The 19,055-nt window shown below is 47.0% G+C and overlaps 1 protein-coding gene across 2 annotated transcripts in view; it reads right to left on the reverse strand.

The window, feature by feature from the left end:
• Vwf (von Willebrand factor) overlaps nt 1-19,055 on the reverse strand; it is a 144,038-nt gene that overhangs the window by 33,594 nt on the left and 91,389 nt on the right. For both annotated transcript variants that reach the window (XM_087904192.1, XM_087904193.1), the window contains exons 27-36: nt 18,389-18,524; nt 14,081-15,459; nt 12,273-12,389; nt 12,044-12,184; nt 11,608-11,751; nt 9,971-10,135; nt 8,185-8,228; nt 7,734-7,911; nt 1,493-1,713; nt 15-207 (exon numbers count right to left, since the gene is read on the reverse strand). In XM_087904192.1, the coding sequence (XP_087760318.1) occupies nt 15-207; nt 1,493-1,713; nt 7,734-7,911; nt 8,185-8,228; nt 9,971-10,135; nt 11,608-11,751; nt 12,044-12,184; nt 12,273-12,389; nt 14,081-15,459; nt 18,389-18,524 (2,718 nt within the window). The remainder of the gene's footprint in view (nt 1-14; nt 208-1,492; nt 1,714-7,733; nt 7,912-8,184; nt 8,229-9,970; nt 10,136-11,607; nt 11,752-12,043; nt 12,185-12,272; nt 12,390-14,080; nt 15,460-18,388; nt 18,525-19,055) is intronic.

Below are 19,055 nucleotides of genomic sequence, written 5' to 3' on the forward strand. Positions count from 1 at the left end.
GAGCACCTCCTTACCACAGAGACCGTACATCTTCGAAGCAAAGGTCTTGGGGCTAAGTTGCAGTTGGAATTCATTGTTTTGTGGAGTGAATGTGAGGATGTGGCCAAGATGGTTGAACCTGACTTCATACATGATCGCACCGTAGATGCTGACTTCCATGTCTCCGCCCACGTAAGGGGCAGGGACCAGTCTCCCATTCACGGTCATCTGCTCCAACAAGGAAAAGGTCACCAATAGTTCTCACGCATCAGAAGCCGCAGGGCTTCCCTCTTGCTTCTTACTGAAGCTACTGGGGTCCCTGTGCTCACAGAGCTTAGCCCACGCCTAATGTTTGTCAGAAGCTCTTGCTAAACAAAGGGGCTTTGGAGAGCTTCGCAGCCTAGACCACTAGAACAACACTGTGCAGGCAGCACAGAATGCTATTACACTGTGCACAGACCGCTATAACAACACTGTGTGGACAGCACAGACTGCTATATCACTGTGTGGCAGCATGGACCGCTATTACACTGTGCGGCAGCATGGACCGCTGTATCACTGTGCACAGACCGCTATAACAACACTGAGTGGACAGCATACTCCTGAACCAGAAAGCCCAAGGCTCCAGGAACCTGATCTGTGTACCTCAGTATGGAAAGATGACCCCTTCCCGATAGGCCGTGAAAGTTGCCATTGCACCAGCTCCTGGGGCAGGGTCTCCAGAAAGACACACCTGCCAGGATGGCTGCAAATCCTTCACATGAGCATGGGTGCCTTCCTTCTGAAGCCCCACTAGCATATCAAGCATATTAAAATGTAGTCACATTCTGCAGCCAATGTAATTTTGTTGTACGAATTTTGGAAGGCTTTTTTTTTATCACTCTGATTTTAAGACTTCTTTGGCTATGACTCCTCGTTTGATATATGACTAACTCTGATTTCTCAGCAATTAGTGCTCGTACTCAGGAATTCTTACCAAGTGAGAAAATCAAGTCTACAAGTTGCTTTCGCACCATGAAAGATTTATGATTTCCAAATGAACAAGTGAAGACGTTGGCATAACATAACCTTTCGTAGGCATTTAATCAAACATTCATTTATAGCGGTTTGGCAGTCTCCTCTCTAAATTTTGAAGCCATACGTTTTTGTTGAGGCCCTAAATATTTTCAAAGGCCCTGATTTAAGCACTAAATATTTCGGTTTGGAAAGACCCCAGGCCTTGGGTACTGGGCTCATAATGCCTACTGTGTCCATGGTCCTGGTGCCAACCCAGCTCCTTATCAGTGCCAGAAACAGGGACTAAATTCATAACTTGCTATCTAAAACTGATCTGCTCTCCCAAATCTGGACCCAGAGCAATGTGAAATCATGCCAAGACTAGGGAGATGGCAAAGAACCCCTCTGAAGGAGGAAGTGCCCTGCTAGGCAAGGCAAGGCTGACTCCCAGCACCATGTGGCTTTTCCTAAAGCTCCGCTCTGCCCTGCCATGGATCCCAGAGCAAATTCATCTCACCTCCATGTCACTGTGCAGTCCCACAGAGAGGCCAGCATGCTTCACCTCAATGGACTTCATGCAGGCTTGCATTGCCCCAGGGCTGCAGGCCCCATTGTGGAGAATCACCTCCAAGTCCTGCTCTGTGTTTCGAAAGAGGACGTAGGAGCAGTTGCCAGTCAGCTTGAAGTTCTGCCCATCGAAGGTGACAATGTGCCGAGTGGAACTGCCCGTGCACACACCTGAATGGGGAAAGCAGACAATAGATGAACCCTATCCAGCCCAAACATGCATGCCTGCAGCAATGTGGCCAGGCTGTGCCCAGACAAAGTGAGCCAGCCAGGTGAACCTGGGCCAGGGAACACAGTGAAGCTCCAAGGGCACAATGTCATGTTGAAAGCAGGAGGCACCGAGCAAGCTATTTATGACCTCACTGAAAAGAAAATTCACTTTAAGACATATGTCCCTTCATCTAACAGTACCAGTGGCCACAGCGACTTAATCCCACAAGAGATTACATGAGAGAAATTATTTCCTGGGCCAAAATAAACAATTGGGTCTCAGAACTCACTCAGGGACCCACATTCACGTATAATCAACAGATTTACAAGGTTCCTACAAAATGGTGTGAGTGCTAATTACTGGGCATTCACATAAGACGACTGGGGGATAAGGGAGGGTCCTACTTTGAGTGTCCCAGTGCCACTGATCTGAAAGCAAATCTTGAACCTAAAAGAGGCTGGGGATGAGTTTTTCATGCAAATCATGATTCATTTGTAGAATGAATGAACAAAAACCAAGACATGACAGGAAAGCTCAATGAGACGCCACCCCCACACACCCCTTACACATAACCGTGCCGGGGACACCATGGTAGGTGATCATCAACACGGCTTGTGACTGGCAGGCCTGACTGCACCATTCCTCAGAGCTGAGCAACCTCCACGGCTTTCACTCAAAGTCCCCGAGTCCCGATGTATTCATCAAGTAACAGACTGAGCATCCCAGCTCTGTGGGTACCCATGCTGCAGGTGTGCCCTGCTAGGGTTTGGGCACGAGTCCCCCAAAATGCTGGCTGCTGGCTGCTGGCCCTGCTGGAAAGCAATAGGATTTTAAGGGGTATAGCTTGAGTAGAAGGGAATTAGGTTTTGGGGGGAGTGCCCTTGAAGGGAACATAGCACACCAGTGCCTTCCTCTCTCCTAGCCATGAGGTGAGCATCCTCCTGCCGCATATTTCTGTCAGAATTTCCCTCACCGAAGTCCCCAAATAAATGGAGCCTGGCAACCATAGACAAAAACCTCAAAACTTTGAGCGAAAGTAAACCTTTCCTTTGATTTTAACTTTGTGGTATCAGGTATTTTGCCATAGTGGTGGGAAAACTGAACAACATAACCCCCCCCACGCAGTTCTGCTGTTAATAGCATCATGTCAAGGCAACAGCCTCGATTACAATGACAACATATGATTAAATCACAAGACAAAGACCGTTAGCCAGAATGGCTTTGTCCACCATCCACCCAACTGTGACATGGTAAGTTGGAGCCAAAGGAGCTCAGAATTGAATTGTGTTTTGTCACTTGCTTGTGCGAGACCCTGGTTGAAACCTGGACTTTAGCAATCCTCTCTTATCCCTTCTGCATAATGGGACTGCAATCACTACTTTGGGGGACTGTCATGAGAGCTGGTGGCAATCTAGCCTAAACTTGGTGACATGCATATTCGTGTTTTACAGATGAATCTGTGAACCTTAGGACTAGGTTAATGCCACAAATGAAATTCAACAGCTTTTAATCATGACATCTCAGTGTGAGAGGCTTACAGAATCTGAGTGACTTTTCTTTTCAGAATACCAACTTACCTTTCAACAAACCATCACAGAGCACTCCAGTTTGCTGACCAGACTTCTCTCTCTCTCTCTCTCTCTCTCTCTCTGTGTGTGTGTGTGTGTGTGTGTGTGTGTGTGTGTGTGTGTGTCTGTCTGTCTGTCTGTCTGTCTACCTCCCTTCCTCCATCCATCCCTCCCTCTCTTATCCCCCTCTATTTTCTTTCTTTCATTTTGACGGTATGTACACCAAGTACTTTTAACCACTCAACCATCTCTCCAGATCCTACGACCAGTTGTAATGAGCCATATATATTAACAAACTCCAACGTTCAAGACACAAGAAAAGTTAAAATAAAACTCCAACTGAAGAATGAGAACCTGAGACTTACATAATGTTATCACAGAGCTACAAAATATTTTTTAAACATACCACTCATAAACATTCTAGAATCCACTTTATGTCTCCTCTCTCCTTATCTTCACATCCTGTTATCTCCCTGTCACTCCACATAGCAGAGAAACATCTAAAACCAACCACTTTGTTAAAACTGTAGTCTGGGTACCAAAGAACAATGGATGCACCCTACAGACGTCAACTGACAAACATAAAGACTGACAGAGACGCTGGGAGCTGGAGACGGAGCTCAGTGGTACTGTGCTTGCCGAGTGTGTGTGAGGCCCCAGGTTCCCAGCACCAAAGTCAGGGGAAGGAAATGGGAAGCTATTTGGCAACTGAGAAGCAACACATAAAAAATATCAAAGAGGGAAACTGGGGACCTGGAAAGACATTTTAAAGAGAACTGAAACACCCCGAAGATGTGAAATTCTGCACACACATCACTAAGGAAATGACTTTCCCAACTGGTTCATTGAAAGCAAAAAAAAAAAGAAAAAAAGAAATAAAAAACAGACAGAAACAGATCCACACAATGAACAATGAAGAGAGTGACAAAGTCTGTAAGAATGACTTTGAAAATCAGGAAGTAAAAATCTCAATAGAGACTCTATCCCAAAAATGTCATGGAAGAAGACTATGACATGATATTGCAATTTAAATATACTCAAAAATTTACAAAAAAAATGAAAACTATATTGAATATTTAAGAACTAAGGAAAGAAACAAGGCCAGATAGGTGGCTCTTGCTGCCAAGCCCGACCACCTGAACTCTGTCCCCACGGCCTACATGATGGGAGGAGAGAACTGACTCCCTAAGCTGTCGCCTGACGTCCCCATGTGTGCCATGGCATGAGGGATCACATACACAGACTAAAACACATAAACAGAAAATGCAAGAAAAACTCAGAATGGGGATAGATTTTTTTAAAAGTTGATTGGGCTCCAGAGGAAGAAACGGATAAGATCAAGTCAAAAAAGAAGGGCCCAGAGGCAAATGAACCACAATGAAAACTGGAAAGAGAATCAATGAACAAAGCAAGAAGTCAGCGTGAGAGCGAAGACAGCGTGTGAAGGAAGCAAGTGAACCAGAGAGGAAATCAAGACCGCGTGGGGATGGAGTCTTTAAGAGGGATCAGAAAAGACATGACATTTAAAGACTTGGTCTGACTCATGAGAAGACTCTGGACCGCAAAGAAGAACCAGTCCTGGATGCTGCGAGCATGTGACAAATATCTGAGAACTTTCACCCACATCTGCTGGCCCTGAGTAAACCTAAGTGAAAGGTGGAAAGGTAGCGGCAAAAGTATTCAACTTCTCCCGAGATGAGGCGTGGAAAAGAAAAAAAAGTATTCAACTTCTTTTTTTTTGTTTTTTTTTTTATTTTGTTGTTGTTGTTGTTTTGTTTTGTTTTGTTTTGTTTTTTGAGACAGGGTTTCTTTGTAGCTTTAGAGCCTGTCCTAGAACTAGCTCTTGTAGACCAGGCTGGCCTCGAACTCACAGAGATCTGCCTGCCTCTGCCTCCCGAGTGCTGGGATTAAAGGTGTGCGACACCACTGCCCAGCAAAAGTATTCAAGTTCAAAGATCAAGAAAACAAACGCTCCAGGTGTCACATGAAGGTATCCAGGAGTTCACAGAGTGAAAACCAAACCAAAACAAAACAAAACACAAAACTCGTCAGCAGACTTCTCAAAAACAATATACAAAGCCATGAAAGCCCTGAGCCCCATTCTCCAACAAGAAGGTAGAAGTGAATCAAGAGCAGAGATAGAGGGGAATGAGACCAGGGAATAACATCTGTGTGGGCAAGTCACAGAGTAGTTCAAACCCGTTCTTAAAAACTGCCTTTCCAATTAACGAATGATTAAATGAGGGGAAAGAGGGGAGAGGGAAGGAACTTCAAATCCCCACAAATGCATATGTGGTAAAATTCATCAATATGAACAATCACCCTATTCGATAAATACAGTAAAAAACAAAATAATAAACAGCATAGTCACTGAAGGGAAAGGGAGGGAACTAATGTAAATAACTTTGGAAAACCAAATCTCACTCTGAGACTCAATACAGAAAGGACAGCACACAAATGCTTTGGCTGGTGGGCTTGTTCTTCATACAGACTCTAGAGTGATATCCCGTGCATTCTAGGATTAGGATTCAACAATGAGATCCAAGATTTATGCTGTCTGAAAAAGATCAAGTATGAAATATGCCAAAAGGACTCATATCAAATCAAACAAATGCCCAAGAGCCACAGCTTGGACCAATGAAGCAAGAAAACAACTGTCGGTAGTCAACTCTGACCCTGAGTAGAGAAAGGCAAGCATCCATGACATGGCTGCGTGAGCACAAATAGCTATTCTGATTGATTGATTGATTAATTAATGAGAGATGTGATAAAGTTCTTTTGACAGAATTCTAACTAACATATATGGGTGGATGATAGGAAATGAAATTCTTCCCGACTGGGCAACCAGTACAGAGAAACAAACCAACAATCATCAGTGGAGGCTAGAACTGGGGGCAGAGGCCAATTTCCATAGACTTTGTGAATGCTATCACTATGTACAATGAATATACACTAGCAAAACTGTTAAGACAGACTTCTAAAGTTAGAAGGAGCTTCCAAATTTAAAATTTTAAAGTATTTAATACCCCTAATATAGCTTTGTTAATTAATGTCTTTCACTCGTGGGTACAAAAGGAGGGGGTATTGGTACTAGGCTGAGACTCTCTTGCCCATCCCCTAATAGGAAGAAATGGGAGGGCCACGCCCAGTGAACGGGACTCTCCGGAGGCAGGAGCTAAGTTTGCATCCCAGTCAGTCATAGGGAATTCAGGCCCGGTATCTGATTCTTGCCTGAGGGATCCTCTGGTCACATGTAGCCAGACAGCAAGAGGATGCTAACTGATGTTTGAGAAGAATCAGTAGCTCTGTCCCAGAGGTGGGATAAGGGCCAGACTGATCTTGGGGACTGGATAGGAGCTAGGAAGGATGGCCAAGGGCTGTGTTCAAAGCAATGCTTTCTAAGAGAACTTCTGTCAAAGAGAGGAGGGACTCTGAACTTGAGGGATTCAAGACGGACTGAAGACAAAGGCATCAGAAACTTTGTGAAAAAATAGAAGCCGTCCAGGCCTGGGAACAGAAGCCCAGGGCAGGACTTCAGGAAAGCCTCAAAAGAGCTTATGCACAGTCCTGTGTGACCTTCTGAGACCATCCATCCCCTTCGCCATGTTCCCAACTATGAGAGAAGCTGTCGACACTCTTTTTCCCAAAGGCAGGCAGTAGCAGCTGTAGCTGAGCAGGTATCTAAACTCTAATGGAGTTCCAAGTTTCAATTATTTCACAGCCACCTAGTTACCAACTGAGACTGTCTGACCATAGAATTTTTTATAAACAGAGATATCACGGACTCTGAGGCATTTTCATCTAAGACAGAAGGGAAATGTTCCCCCTTAAATATGTGCTAAAGGGAAAGTGAGTTGTGCAAACCACAGCCCTGATGGCATTCTACCATGATGTCTGTTTCCACTGTTGAGAACAGATCATCACAGAGGCCATTTCCAACAGAGAGGCAGAGGGCTGCCCCTCCCTGATGAGTATTCACCAAGGCTTACAGGAGATGGACCTGGGTCCAGCTCTTACACCAGGCCACCTGATAACATACAGTTGCATGCAGTCCCATATGACTATAGGTGTGACTCGGGAGAAGGACTCTGGAGATGCCTCAGGCACGCTGCTATGCTTCTCACATCCCAGTGATATACATTCTTAAGGATTGACTTAAAATGGCCAAGTTGAATTAGAACCTCGGGAAAGAAAGTCTTCCTGCAGCAGGGAAAAAACATTTATCTATGTATCTCTGAGGCTCTGTGAAAACACATCCAGATGCCATGGGAGGGAAGGAGAAAAGGCAGGACAGTGCAGGAATGTCTTGAGGCAGGGGTCCTTCCACCTGTCCCCTTCCACATTGTTGCCTACACAGCAAGTTAAAAACCTGCTCCTCTATACAATCTAGACTGGGGAAATGAAGGACTCACAAGGGCAGGTCCAACGGCAGCCACAGGTCTCCTCCACTCGAATAGGGAACTGGCTGTTGGAACATGAAGGCCTGGGTCCATGGTCACAGTTGACTCTATGACTCTGCAGCAAAGTCTGGCCATTTGGCAAGCAGGTCACTGTATGGCATTGATCTGGCAAGGTCCAGACATCCCCAGGCTGCAAAAGAAGAAAACAGATTTGAGAAAGGACCAAGATGAGCCACACTAAATCTAAGTCCACCCACCATGCACTGCCTGCCTCTGAAGATGGGCCAGGGCTGGACCACGGCCTTGCTTTATAGAGGCCCTACATGAGATTTACCCCAAAATAGGCTAATAACAAGCAGGAGAATGAGGCTAAAACCAACCAGGATAAAATTAGTCAGTAAGAACAAGAGCCCCCAACATGTATTTCTGACATTTCCCCCCAGATCAACAGGAAGGGACTTACCTTCTTCGCATTCCCGTCCTCATCCACACAAACTCCAGAAAACCCTGAAACAGACACAGAAAAACTTGAGTAACCACCTACCACCAAGAATTCTAAACCATTCACATCTTCTGGTCAACACACAACAACTTCTAGTCAACACACGACATCTGCTAGTCAACACACGACATCTGCTAGTCAACATACAACGTCTGCTAATCAACACACAACATCTGCTAGTCAACACACAACATCTTCTAGTCAACACGCAACATCTGATAGTCAACACACAACATCTGCGAGTCAACACACGACATCTTCTAGTAAACACGCAACATCTGCTAGTCAACACACAACATCTGCTAGTCAACACATGACATCTTCTAGTCAACACACAACATCTGTTAGTCAACACATGACATCTGCTAGTCAACACACAACATCTGCTAGTCAACACACGACATCTGCTAGTCAACACACGACATCTGCTAGTCAACACACAACATTTTCTAGTCAACACACAACATCTGATAGTCAACACACAACATCTGATAGTCAACACACAACATCTGTTAGTCAACACATGACATCTGCTAGTCAACACACGACATCTGCTAGTCAACACACAACATTTTCTAGTCAACACACAACATCTGATAGTCAACACACAACATCTGCTAGTCAACACACGACATCTTCTAGTTAACACACAACATCTGATAGTCAACACATGACATCTGATAGTCAATGTACAACATCTGATAGTCAACACACAACATCTGCTAGTCAACACACAATATCTGTTAGTCAATGCACAACATCTGCTAGTCAACACAACTCTAAAAAGAATATGAGTGGGCTTCACATTGACTATATGAGTACACAAGGAGGTGACAATCCTGTGCTTCAGACGTACTTTATGATAATTAATAATTATGATAAGGATAGCTATCATATGATAGTAACTTTCACTTACCTCATTTCATGCTTGCCAGGAGTAGATATTGGGGGGAGATGAAACAAGTTTTCATAAAACTTGAAAGAGATATACTTCATGGTTGCTGCCAAGGTAGCTACCATCTAACAGGAAAGGTCTGTAACTCTGTAGAAGGTTTTAATTTAAAACTATTTACAGAGGTTGGAGCAACAGCTCAATGGTAAGGAGCACTGGTTTCTCTTCCAGAGGACCTGAGTTCAATTCCCAGCACCCACATAGCAGCTCACAACTGTCTGTAACTCCAGTTCCAGGGGATTTGATACCCTCACACCAATGCACATAAAATCAAGTTAAATAAATGATAAAAAAAAATAACTACACTAGTATATACACCAGGTCAGAAAACAAAACGTGTTTCTAACCTAGAATCAACTTAACCTGTGGTCCTTCAATATTGGCTTTGATGATGTATTTTGAAAGCCCTGTATATGTATACTGACAGAAAATATAGGACCATGACCTGTAGGATGTTGGGGTTCCTTGCTTAGATCTCCCAGTTCTTACATCCGAAGTCCCAGGGACAAACAAGCTAGGGCTTTCTCTGCTTAAAAAGTCAGATGGACATTTCAAGTGGAAGCAGGATGGTGCACAGAAACTTTTCCAGAGCCCCCTGGAGGTGACAGTATATGCCTTCAGCAAGCAGAAATGTGGAAGTGTTGAACCATATGGCCATCTTCATTTAAGACTAAATTTTATACATTGTCATCCTTGAGTCATTGGCGTGGTAGTTTGGCTTTTATTTGCTTTCTGGTTTAGTAGTGGTCATGGTGGCAGTAGTTGTCTGAGAACTGGAAAAAATATATGACTTACCAGAGCATAGTTTATGGAAGAAGGAATTGCCCAGGGTAACGAGGGTGGGAAGGTCTTCAACCTGCTGGAGCTTTACCACATTGGAGCTGGCCCCTGGGCCTGCCAAGATCCTCAGCTGGCCTTCATCGTAACGATCCCCAACCCCAATGGGGAACACTGCCACTCCTAAATTAACCAAGCAGCGAGAAAGGGTCTAAGTTAGATGAGAACAACATATACATGACATCTAGCACCTAGACAGAGCCCCTGCAATGCAGGCCTGTGCGGGAGAGGTGCACACAGGCAGCACATGCTGATGAGCTGCTCCTGTTCCTCAGGCTCCCTTCTCAGCAAAGGGGATACAGCAGTGAGGCAAGCAGATTAAAGCCCCGTCTCCTGTCTCCACGGCTAACACTAGAGGAATGCAAACAGCGCACACACAAAATAGCAAATGGCACATTCAGCTGTAGATAGATGCTTGGAAGAAACTATGAAATGAGAAGCATGGGAAATGCACAGAGGGGGAAAATAACCATTTCATGGGGAAAGACCTGTGTGGTGGTTTGAAATGGCCCGCAAAGGGAGTGGCACTATTAGGAGGTGTGGCCTTGTTGGGGGAAGCACCTTATTGTAGGGGTGGGCTTTGAGGTCTTTTCCTCAAGTTTCACTCAATGTGACAGTCAGTTGACTTCCTATTGTCCGCAAGACGTAGCTCTCTCAGCTCCAACACCTTGTCTGCCTGCATGCCACCCTGTTCCCTGTCATGGCCATAATGGACGCCACCCTCAGTCAAATGTTTTCTTCCTAAGAGTGTTTGTGGTGTCTGTTCACAGCAATCGTGAGCCCTAACTAAGACAGCCTGGAAAAGGCATGAAGGCGCCGAGAACACAGCTGGGCAAGAAATGCCCCACACGGAGAGTGTAGCAACTATAAAAGATCAGCGTGGAAGCAGGAGAACATGGAACATGCATGAGAGGACATGAAGTCTGGAGTGTGCAAATCTTCATTGGCCACAGCACCAACCCAACGTATTCTCTGAAGGAAACAGAAAGCCACGACCACGAAGGGATGGCAGGAGCTCGTCTATACAGCTGCTCTGCTAAGGATAAGCTATGAGAATGGGAGCTGGGGTCCCACTTAGAAGGCTGTCCCTGTCTCTTGGGTATGAGGTGGTGGGGTTGGCATGCAGGAGAATGAGTCTCAGTATTTTCTGAAGATTCAGCTATTTGATTGGTTGCATTTGAGAGAATGGGGGGAAGCCAAAGAGGTTGGGCTTTCTAACCTGTATAACTTCAAAGAATGGAAAAGATGACAGGAGAAGGAAATGCTGGGATGCAGCAGGAGTAGAGCGAATAATGAACTGTCTGTCAGATCTAGGCTAAGCGAGGTCAGAAGTCTGAAGAAGGAATGTCAAGGTCAGCGGTCCATAAGTATTTTTAGACCCGTGACCCTGAAAGAGATCACTCAAGAGGATGAAGTGAAAAGGGGAGGCTGGGGACCCAGCTCAGTAGTAGAGTACTTGTCTAATGTTTGCAAGGTCCAGGGTTAAGTGCCCAACACTGCAAGAGAGGGGGGGAAAAGGAAAAAGAGAGAGAATGCTCACCTACCCACACCTCAACCTTTTAACGGGAACTCAGGATTGTGCAGCAGACACTTACGGTTGGATGTGGCAGCATCCACTGCTGAGTCCACTGAATCCAAGGAGGTGTCCATGATGAGGATGACCACTGCTTTGGAGGCTTCAGGCCTGGCCCCGTGGATTTGTGAAGTTACATAGCGCACGGCAAAGGCCAGAGCATCCCCTGAGGAAGAAGAATGGTCTAAGTCCGGACTGATCACAAGGACTGGGTTTTCTAAACCCTCTGAGTATTGGGCTTAAGGCAGACCCTTGACAAAAAGAAAAGATAAACAGTTATGACTCAGAACAACACTTGGGACGAAAAAGAGACCCCGGGGACCATCTTGCTCATTGCCATCCAAAAGAAGAAACTCAGGCCAAGGATTAAAATTACTGGACAAGATCACCCAGTCCCTAAAGTCAAGAATCGGAACCATAACGCGGGTTTCCCATCTAGCTTGTGGGTCCAGCATTACCAACTTGGCTGGGGCCGCCCTCCCGCTGCATGAGGTCCACCAGACTCAGTAGGTGGGTTTTCTCCTGGGCCACATTCCACGGTATGTCGATGGTATTGATGCTTCCATACTGCATGACGGACACCTGAGTGAGGTGGGGCCCTAACAGAAGAGAAAAGGGGAGACATTTAGAAGGAAGTGGGCCCCAGGAAGAGCTGCTCCTACCTGCAGCCTCGGGGGCATCACTCACCAATGTTGGCCTTTGAAATGAAAGCCTTGGCAAAACTCTTCATGGTATCAAAGTAAGACTCTGGCAAACCGGAGGAGCCATCCAGGAGGAGCACCACATCCAGGGGTTGGTTGCAGTCTGACAAGAGGAACAAGAAGATGAGTACATGGTGCCAACAGAAGAGCAGCGATCAGCCACCGGCACAGCCAGTGGCTCCTCAGGGCAGCACTGAGCACACGGCACCACCAAGTAGGTAGGGCATTTACCATTGAGGTCACAGCATGGGACTGGGACAGTTAGAGGGGCAGAAGAGGCAGTTCCTGAGTCTGAGTTCAGTAGATTGAGAGACCCACAGGCCCACCATGCCTGCAAATGGAAGGAAGGGGCTGTACTCTCAAAAGCAGGAAAATAAGTGGGGCTGTGTGGGGGAGCAAGGGAGTCAGAAAGCTCTATCTATGAAAATGTCATTGTAAGACCCATGATTGTGAGAATTAACTAAACAATAACTAAAGCAACTAATAAAGAAATGGACTTCTTGTTATTGGGTCTAAAACCGGATAAATAAGGGGAAAGACACAGTAGAGTGTGTAACTGGAGGCTTGTGACCTTTGAAGGGGTCATGAAAATGTGGCTTCTGTACATGGGAGAGAAGGAAGCTGTGTCATGAGAAAACTCACAGACAGCATGTATGCTAACGCCAAGGCAAACAACACAGTTACTTTTCTTATTAGCAGGAAAAAGTAAAGCAATGTTAACTAACTAAAACAAAAACCAGGACTGAGTGCAGGGATGGAGAGACACTAAAAGCTGCTGGTTCTTCGGCTGTAGCGACAGCAGCTTGTCAGCCTAGCTACTCAGGAGTGCTGCAGCTTGTAAGGCCTGCTTGGGGCAGCATGAGCTTAAGGTCAGTCTGGGCAGCTTTGCAAGATCCTGTCTCAAAAGGGAAAGGAAGAGAGGGCTGGGTGGCTCCATGATAGAGCACTTGCCCTGCTCAGACCAAGCTGTAGGTTCAATCTTTAGTCTCGGCACAGAAACAAACTAGATACTGATTTGACACTGGTATGCGTTAAGAAGGCAACAGTCGAACCCCAGCCCTCAGAGGCAAAGGCAGGAGGATCTCTGTGAGTTTGAGTCATGCCTGGTCTACATGGAGAGTTCCAGAACTTCAGGGTCACTTAGTGAGACCCTGACTCAAAACAAAGAAAAAAACCAGCAACAGTAACAACAGCAGTTTTTGCGTCTTTGCCACCTGCTGGATGCAGTGTCAAGCATTTCACAAATAGTTGCTGCTATCCACAGCTCATAGACGGGGAGAATGGCAAGCCCCAAACCACCAGCCACTGAGCGGCAGTTCTGGACTCTGGCTCTGGATTTGCCTGTTCAATCTACACCTCTTTCCTGACCGCCCCCCCAGCCCCGCAGCTTTGCCTCCAAGAACATAAGCTACTTGGAATAATTCCACACATCAGCATGACCCTAAAGAGAAGTGATAATCACCAAAACTAGCAAAAGTCACCTGCCAGGCAGAAAGTGAGTCTGGATTGGGTGCGAGGTGGATTAAGACTTGCAATTTTTCTATGCATTCCCTGTACTATTTAAATTTTAACAATGGGCCCCTACTACCACTGAATGTACAAGCCCGGGCAATAAGAAAGGATCCTTCTCACACAAGAAAAAACAGTTCAGCTCTCTGCCTGGAAGAAAGGAGATGCACAGGCAGGATGAGGCAGGGCTGTGAGCTAGGAAGTTAGCATTAGAACCCAGGGCGTCTGGCATCCTCAGATGAGGCATACAGTGCCAAGGCCATCACACACAGGGTACCAGCGTACCAGGAGTGGGGGAGAGGGTGGGCAGCTGCAGCTCCTCCCTGGAGCAGCATCTCTGCAGGACCAGGTCAGGGGCCTCTCGGGGAAGTGTCTCAAAGTCTCGGATGAAGATGGGAGCGTGGGGCCAGCCAATTCTCTCCAGTTCCTGTGGGTTGGCATGAGGGCCCACCCCAATGGGTACCACCTGGATGTCTCCAGGCATCCTCTTGATCTCATCCGAGGCAGGGTTCCCTGTGACCATGTAGACAAGATTAGGGGCCTGCTTCCGGTCCCCCTGGCTGGGAGAGAAGCTGTGCTCAGAAAGGTACTGTAGGGCCTGCCCAGTGTTGGTCCTGTTGCCACCGTGGAAACGCATCTCCCGCACGTGCCGTAGCACATCGTCCTTGGACTGGGCCTCGTTGAAGGTGTACTCCACGGTCACCATGTATGAATACTGCAGCACCGAGATGTGAATGCCCTCCTGGCCCACATCCATGCGCTGGATCACCTCCGCCAGGAACTCCTTGCTCTTATTGAAGTTGGCTTCACCAACTTCGTCTGACCCCTCCAGGACAAACACCACATCCAGAACCATGGACTTCCTCTTAGGTCCAGGTGACGAAATCCCAAGGATCCCTGGACCCGTAGTGATTTGTGCTACCTGGGGTGACTGAGTAGGGGCTGGGGCCTCAGGGGCATGGTCACAGAGGTAGCTGATTATTTCATCCCTTCTCTGCTCCAGCTCATCCACCCCACTGAGCAGAAAGGCCTTGTTTTCGGGGGCCTGCTTTTCAATGAGGCGGATCTGCTTGAGACTGGCGTGTGGCCCAATGCCCACGGGGATCACAATGACCTTCTTCTTCTTCAGGCCCTGGACATAGCGGACCAAGTTCCTGGCCAGTCGTGGTGGCTCCTGGCTAGCAGTTAGGAGCAGAACGATGCGGGAGGCTTCAGGGCGGTCAACTTTGCTAAAGATCTGGAACATTGTGTACTTCAAAGCCTCGCTGGTAGAGGCCACCTGGCTACCTGCATACTTCACCTGGCTGGCAATGCGCCGAAGCTCGGAGGGCCGCTTCCGGGCTGTGAGCTCGATGTAGGCATGGGATCCATCGTGGTACTCAACCACCGCCACACGGATGCGCCTCTGAGAGATGTGCAGCCTCTCCATTGTGCCCACCACAAAAGTCTTGAGTACTTCAAACTCAGCCTCTGACAGCCTGGAGGAGCCGTCCAGCAGGAAGACGAGATCTAGGAGCTTGCTGCAGTAGAAGCTGTGCAGGGGTGGCTCGGGGGTGTCCTCAACATATGGGGTGGTGGAACTGACTGGGGCGTCTGTTGGAGGTACCACCAGGCCTCCAGGCTCCTGGCAAGCTTCACAGGTAAGGTTGACACCATCACAATGACTGTGGTAGAAGGGAAAGAAACCAAAATAATTCAGGAAGAACCTGTGGGCAGGTAGGACCACCTCACGCGTCCACTATAGAACCTCCCATCTGCTCCCATTGAGTACCTTTCACCCTAATGAGATGTCATTTTTGACATTTGTTCCCAGGTGTGTCTTCAACACAGAAGCACATGCACATGTGCACACATACATGCATGCACACACACACATACATGCATGCACACACACACATGCATGCACGCACACATGCACGCATGCACACGTACAAGAGAGGGGAGGAAGCAGAGCCTTCCTAAAGCTTTAATTCATTTTAGAAACTGAAAATCAGTCTTTGTTGTTCTAAGCCCTCCGCAGCCATTTAATGTTGATTTCTTTCCAATCTACGTCTCCAACCATATTAATATTTAATTATAATCCAAACCTTCTTATAAGTGTCTCCAAGGACAAATATCTTTCTAAAATGTTGGCACATGCTGGAACTTGTAAATGTTCCACTGGAGATAAAAGGCTTACATTAGAAACCATTAAGGAGGTTATTAGAATTTAAACTGTATGGATTTTGATGCGTGTTTAATTATGTCGGGCCTTAAGGAAAAGAAGAAAAAAACTAGAGTAAGAAGATTTTAGAAAGATGAATGAAAGTTTAAAAACCCGCCATTTTATCTAGCAGAAAAAAAAGACCGTGGGAGGACTAGGTGTGGTGGCCAGGAAGTGACAGCAGCGCCGCCATCCCTCCTGCCCACAGGCAGATGGTGAACATGGAGTGTCTACCAAGAACTGGCTAGCCCTCACCCCGCCCCAGGACACCCACAGTTTGGGTTGAATCTACAGTACCAGACAACCTTCCAGCCTTTTCTAACCACTGGAGCCTTTTGCCGTGTTCTAGAAAGTAAAGGAACGGGCCAGTGCACAGAGAAAATGAAGATGTGCTGTGGTGGGGATCCCCACACGATGGGGTCTCCCTCATTCTGCACCCTTGGTCTTCAGCCTTTACAATAAATCTGAGAAGGTGAGTATGGCCCTAAATCCTGAGCAGGTCCCATGATCTCACTGCCAGCCAATGTCCACAACCTTGAAACTTACGCACATTGGGGGTGGTAGCAGCTGCCCTTCTCTGCAGGCCAGCTGAAGAGACACGGGATGCCTGGAGCTTCCGTGCCCTTCAAGCTGGACACCCTAAGTAAGCTTGAGCGAACACCCTTCCGAATTCCTCAGGTCTGTTTCAGCACAATGAAGTTGGGTGGGATCTTACCAGGAAGTCAGTTCCTACTTCCTCCTAATCCTGCGATTTATTGCCTCAATCCTTGGTTAACGGTGCATGAGTGACAAACTTTATGGTTTCCTGTGTTTGCTAGAAAATTCACCCTGGGCAGTGCTTACTCTTGTTTGTGCAGATGGTGGCGGCAGGATCTGGCTCTGGCAGCTGTGGCCACAGCCCCTCCCCAGTGACTTGAGGTTCTCAAGTTGAAGTTCCTGGTAGGCTTGACTGGTGTCAGGGAGTGGCACTGACTGTGTGAGTGTTTTAATAAATGTTCCCTAAGGATAGAACTTCAGAAAGCCCAGGAATCCACCCTCAGGACTCCTCTCCTCCCCAAAACCACGTTCCCAGAGTTTGCTCCAGCAAGAGCCCAAGGTGATAGCAGTGACTGTCTTCCCTCTCAGTTCTGAAAAGCCACATCCTGTGACCTAGACCACAGCCCTAAGATGCTTGTGTTACACTTAGGGCCAATGACCCCATCTCCGTTTTCCTTCCTACATTCACAGATCCCCCAAAATGCTCAATATCCATAGATACTGGTCCTCAGACTGGATGTGATGCCCACTTATAGTGAAATAGAAATACTACCATTGCTTGGTCATACATGCTACATACATGTGTTGGGATATGGTGCAGGAGAATTGTCTGTATTCTGTCAATCATGTTTTAAATAAATGCTGATTGGCCAGGCAGGAAGTATAGGTGGGTCAACCACACAGGAAGTAGAGGTGGGGTGATAAAAATGAGTATTCTGGGAAACAGGAAGCTCCCTCCGCAGTTCTTCCCAGATCACTGAAGAAGCAAGATGTGAGCTGCCCCACTGAGAAAGGTACTGAGCCATGTGGCTAACACAGATAAGAATAATGGGTTAATATAAGCTACAAGAGCTAATAAGTAGCCTGAGCTAATGGGCCAATCAGTTTTATAACTCATGGAAATCTCTGTGTAATTTTCTATGGGGCTTGCTGACTGTGGGGAAATGGCCAGGACATAAACCCCAACAAGCCGGCCCTCATGTTACAGGGATATTATATTCCATCCCCCAAAATGTATGTTTTCCACAAACAAAACAAAAAGTCTTTAACAAATACTGAGGGGGAGACAGACTCTCTTAAAGAAAGAGAATCAGACTCCAGAAAAAAAACCCAACAGCACAGTAAAGGGATGAATGGGTGGGTGGGTGGGTGGATGAGTGGATGAATGGGTGGATAGGTGAGTAGGTGAATGGGTAGGTGAATGGATGGATGGATGGATGGATGGATGGATGGATGGATGGATGGATGGATGGATGAATATATGGATGGGTGGGCAAATGGGTGGGTAGGTGGGTGGGTGGGTGGATGGATGAGTGGGTTGATGGATGGGTGGATGAGTGGGTAGGTGGATGGATGGATGGATGCATGCATGCATGCATGCATGGATATATGGATGACTGGCTAGGTAGATGGGTGGGTGGGTAGATGGCTGGGTGTGGGAGGATGTGTGGGTGGATGAATAGAGGGATAGATGGATGGATGGATGTATGGATGGATGGATGGATGGATGGGTGCATGGGTGCATGGACGAGCTAATTAAGCTCAGCCTCAGTCCATGGCACCTGGAGGTATTTTCCTGAGCCCAGGTTCTAAGAGCCAGCATGGGGAACAGCCAGTCAAGAACTCCACTTTACCAATTCTGACAGTGTGCAGGGTCATCAGGGTTCAAGGTGATTTTCTTTCCAGGGGCCAAACGTCGACCAGCCACCTCACACACAGGGCAGTCTTGGGGGTCCACACAGGTCTGCAGAAGTTCATCGAGGATTCTCCCTACACAACACACCACGTTAGGAGTCCACCTCTCATATCAATCAGGTAGGTCCACCTGCCACTGGAGGAACCTGTTCCAGAAACCCACCCTCCAAGCTCCCAGGTGGTCACCTCACCACACAGGGACCATCCTTTGTCTTTGGTGCCTTGTCTGCCCCTCTGGGAAGCTGGGATGGGGCTTCCTACACCACATCTCTCCCCTTCCCAAGCCCTAAGACAATGAAATCTTATCTCCAAATAGCCAAGGAGTGTCTGGGCTCAGCTAGATCTTTCTCAAGAGTGAACTCAATAACTTTAGAGCTGGTCTGTCTAACGCGACATGCCATGAGGTTACTTCTATGTAAATGAAGCATAATTCAGTGAAATGAAGAGGCCTTTTCCTCACACCTACTAGCCATCACTGCGTTGACCAGAACGTTGCCACCAATGCAGCAAGTTCTGCTGGAAAGTGTTGCTCTCTTTAACCCAGGAGGCTCAGGCAGAAGGATGGCAAGTTTGAAGCCAGTCTGAGCTATACAGCAAGACTCTACA

This window comes from Myodes glareolus, chromosome 3 (genome assembly GCF_982192425.1).
Source record: "Myodes glareolus chromosome 3, mMyoGla1.1, whole genome shotgun sequence".
NCBI lineage: Eukaryota > Metazoa > Chordata > Mammalia > Rodentia > Cricetidae > Myodes > Myodes glareolus.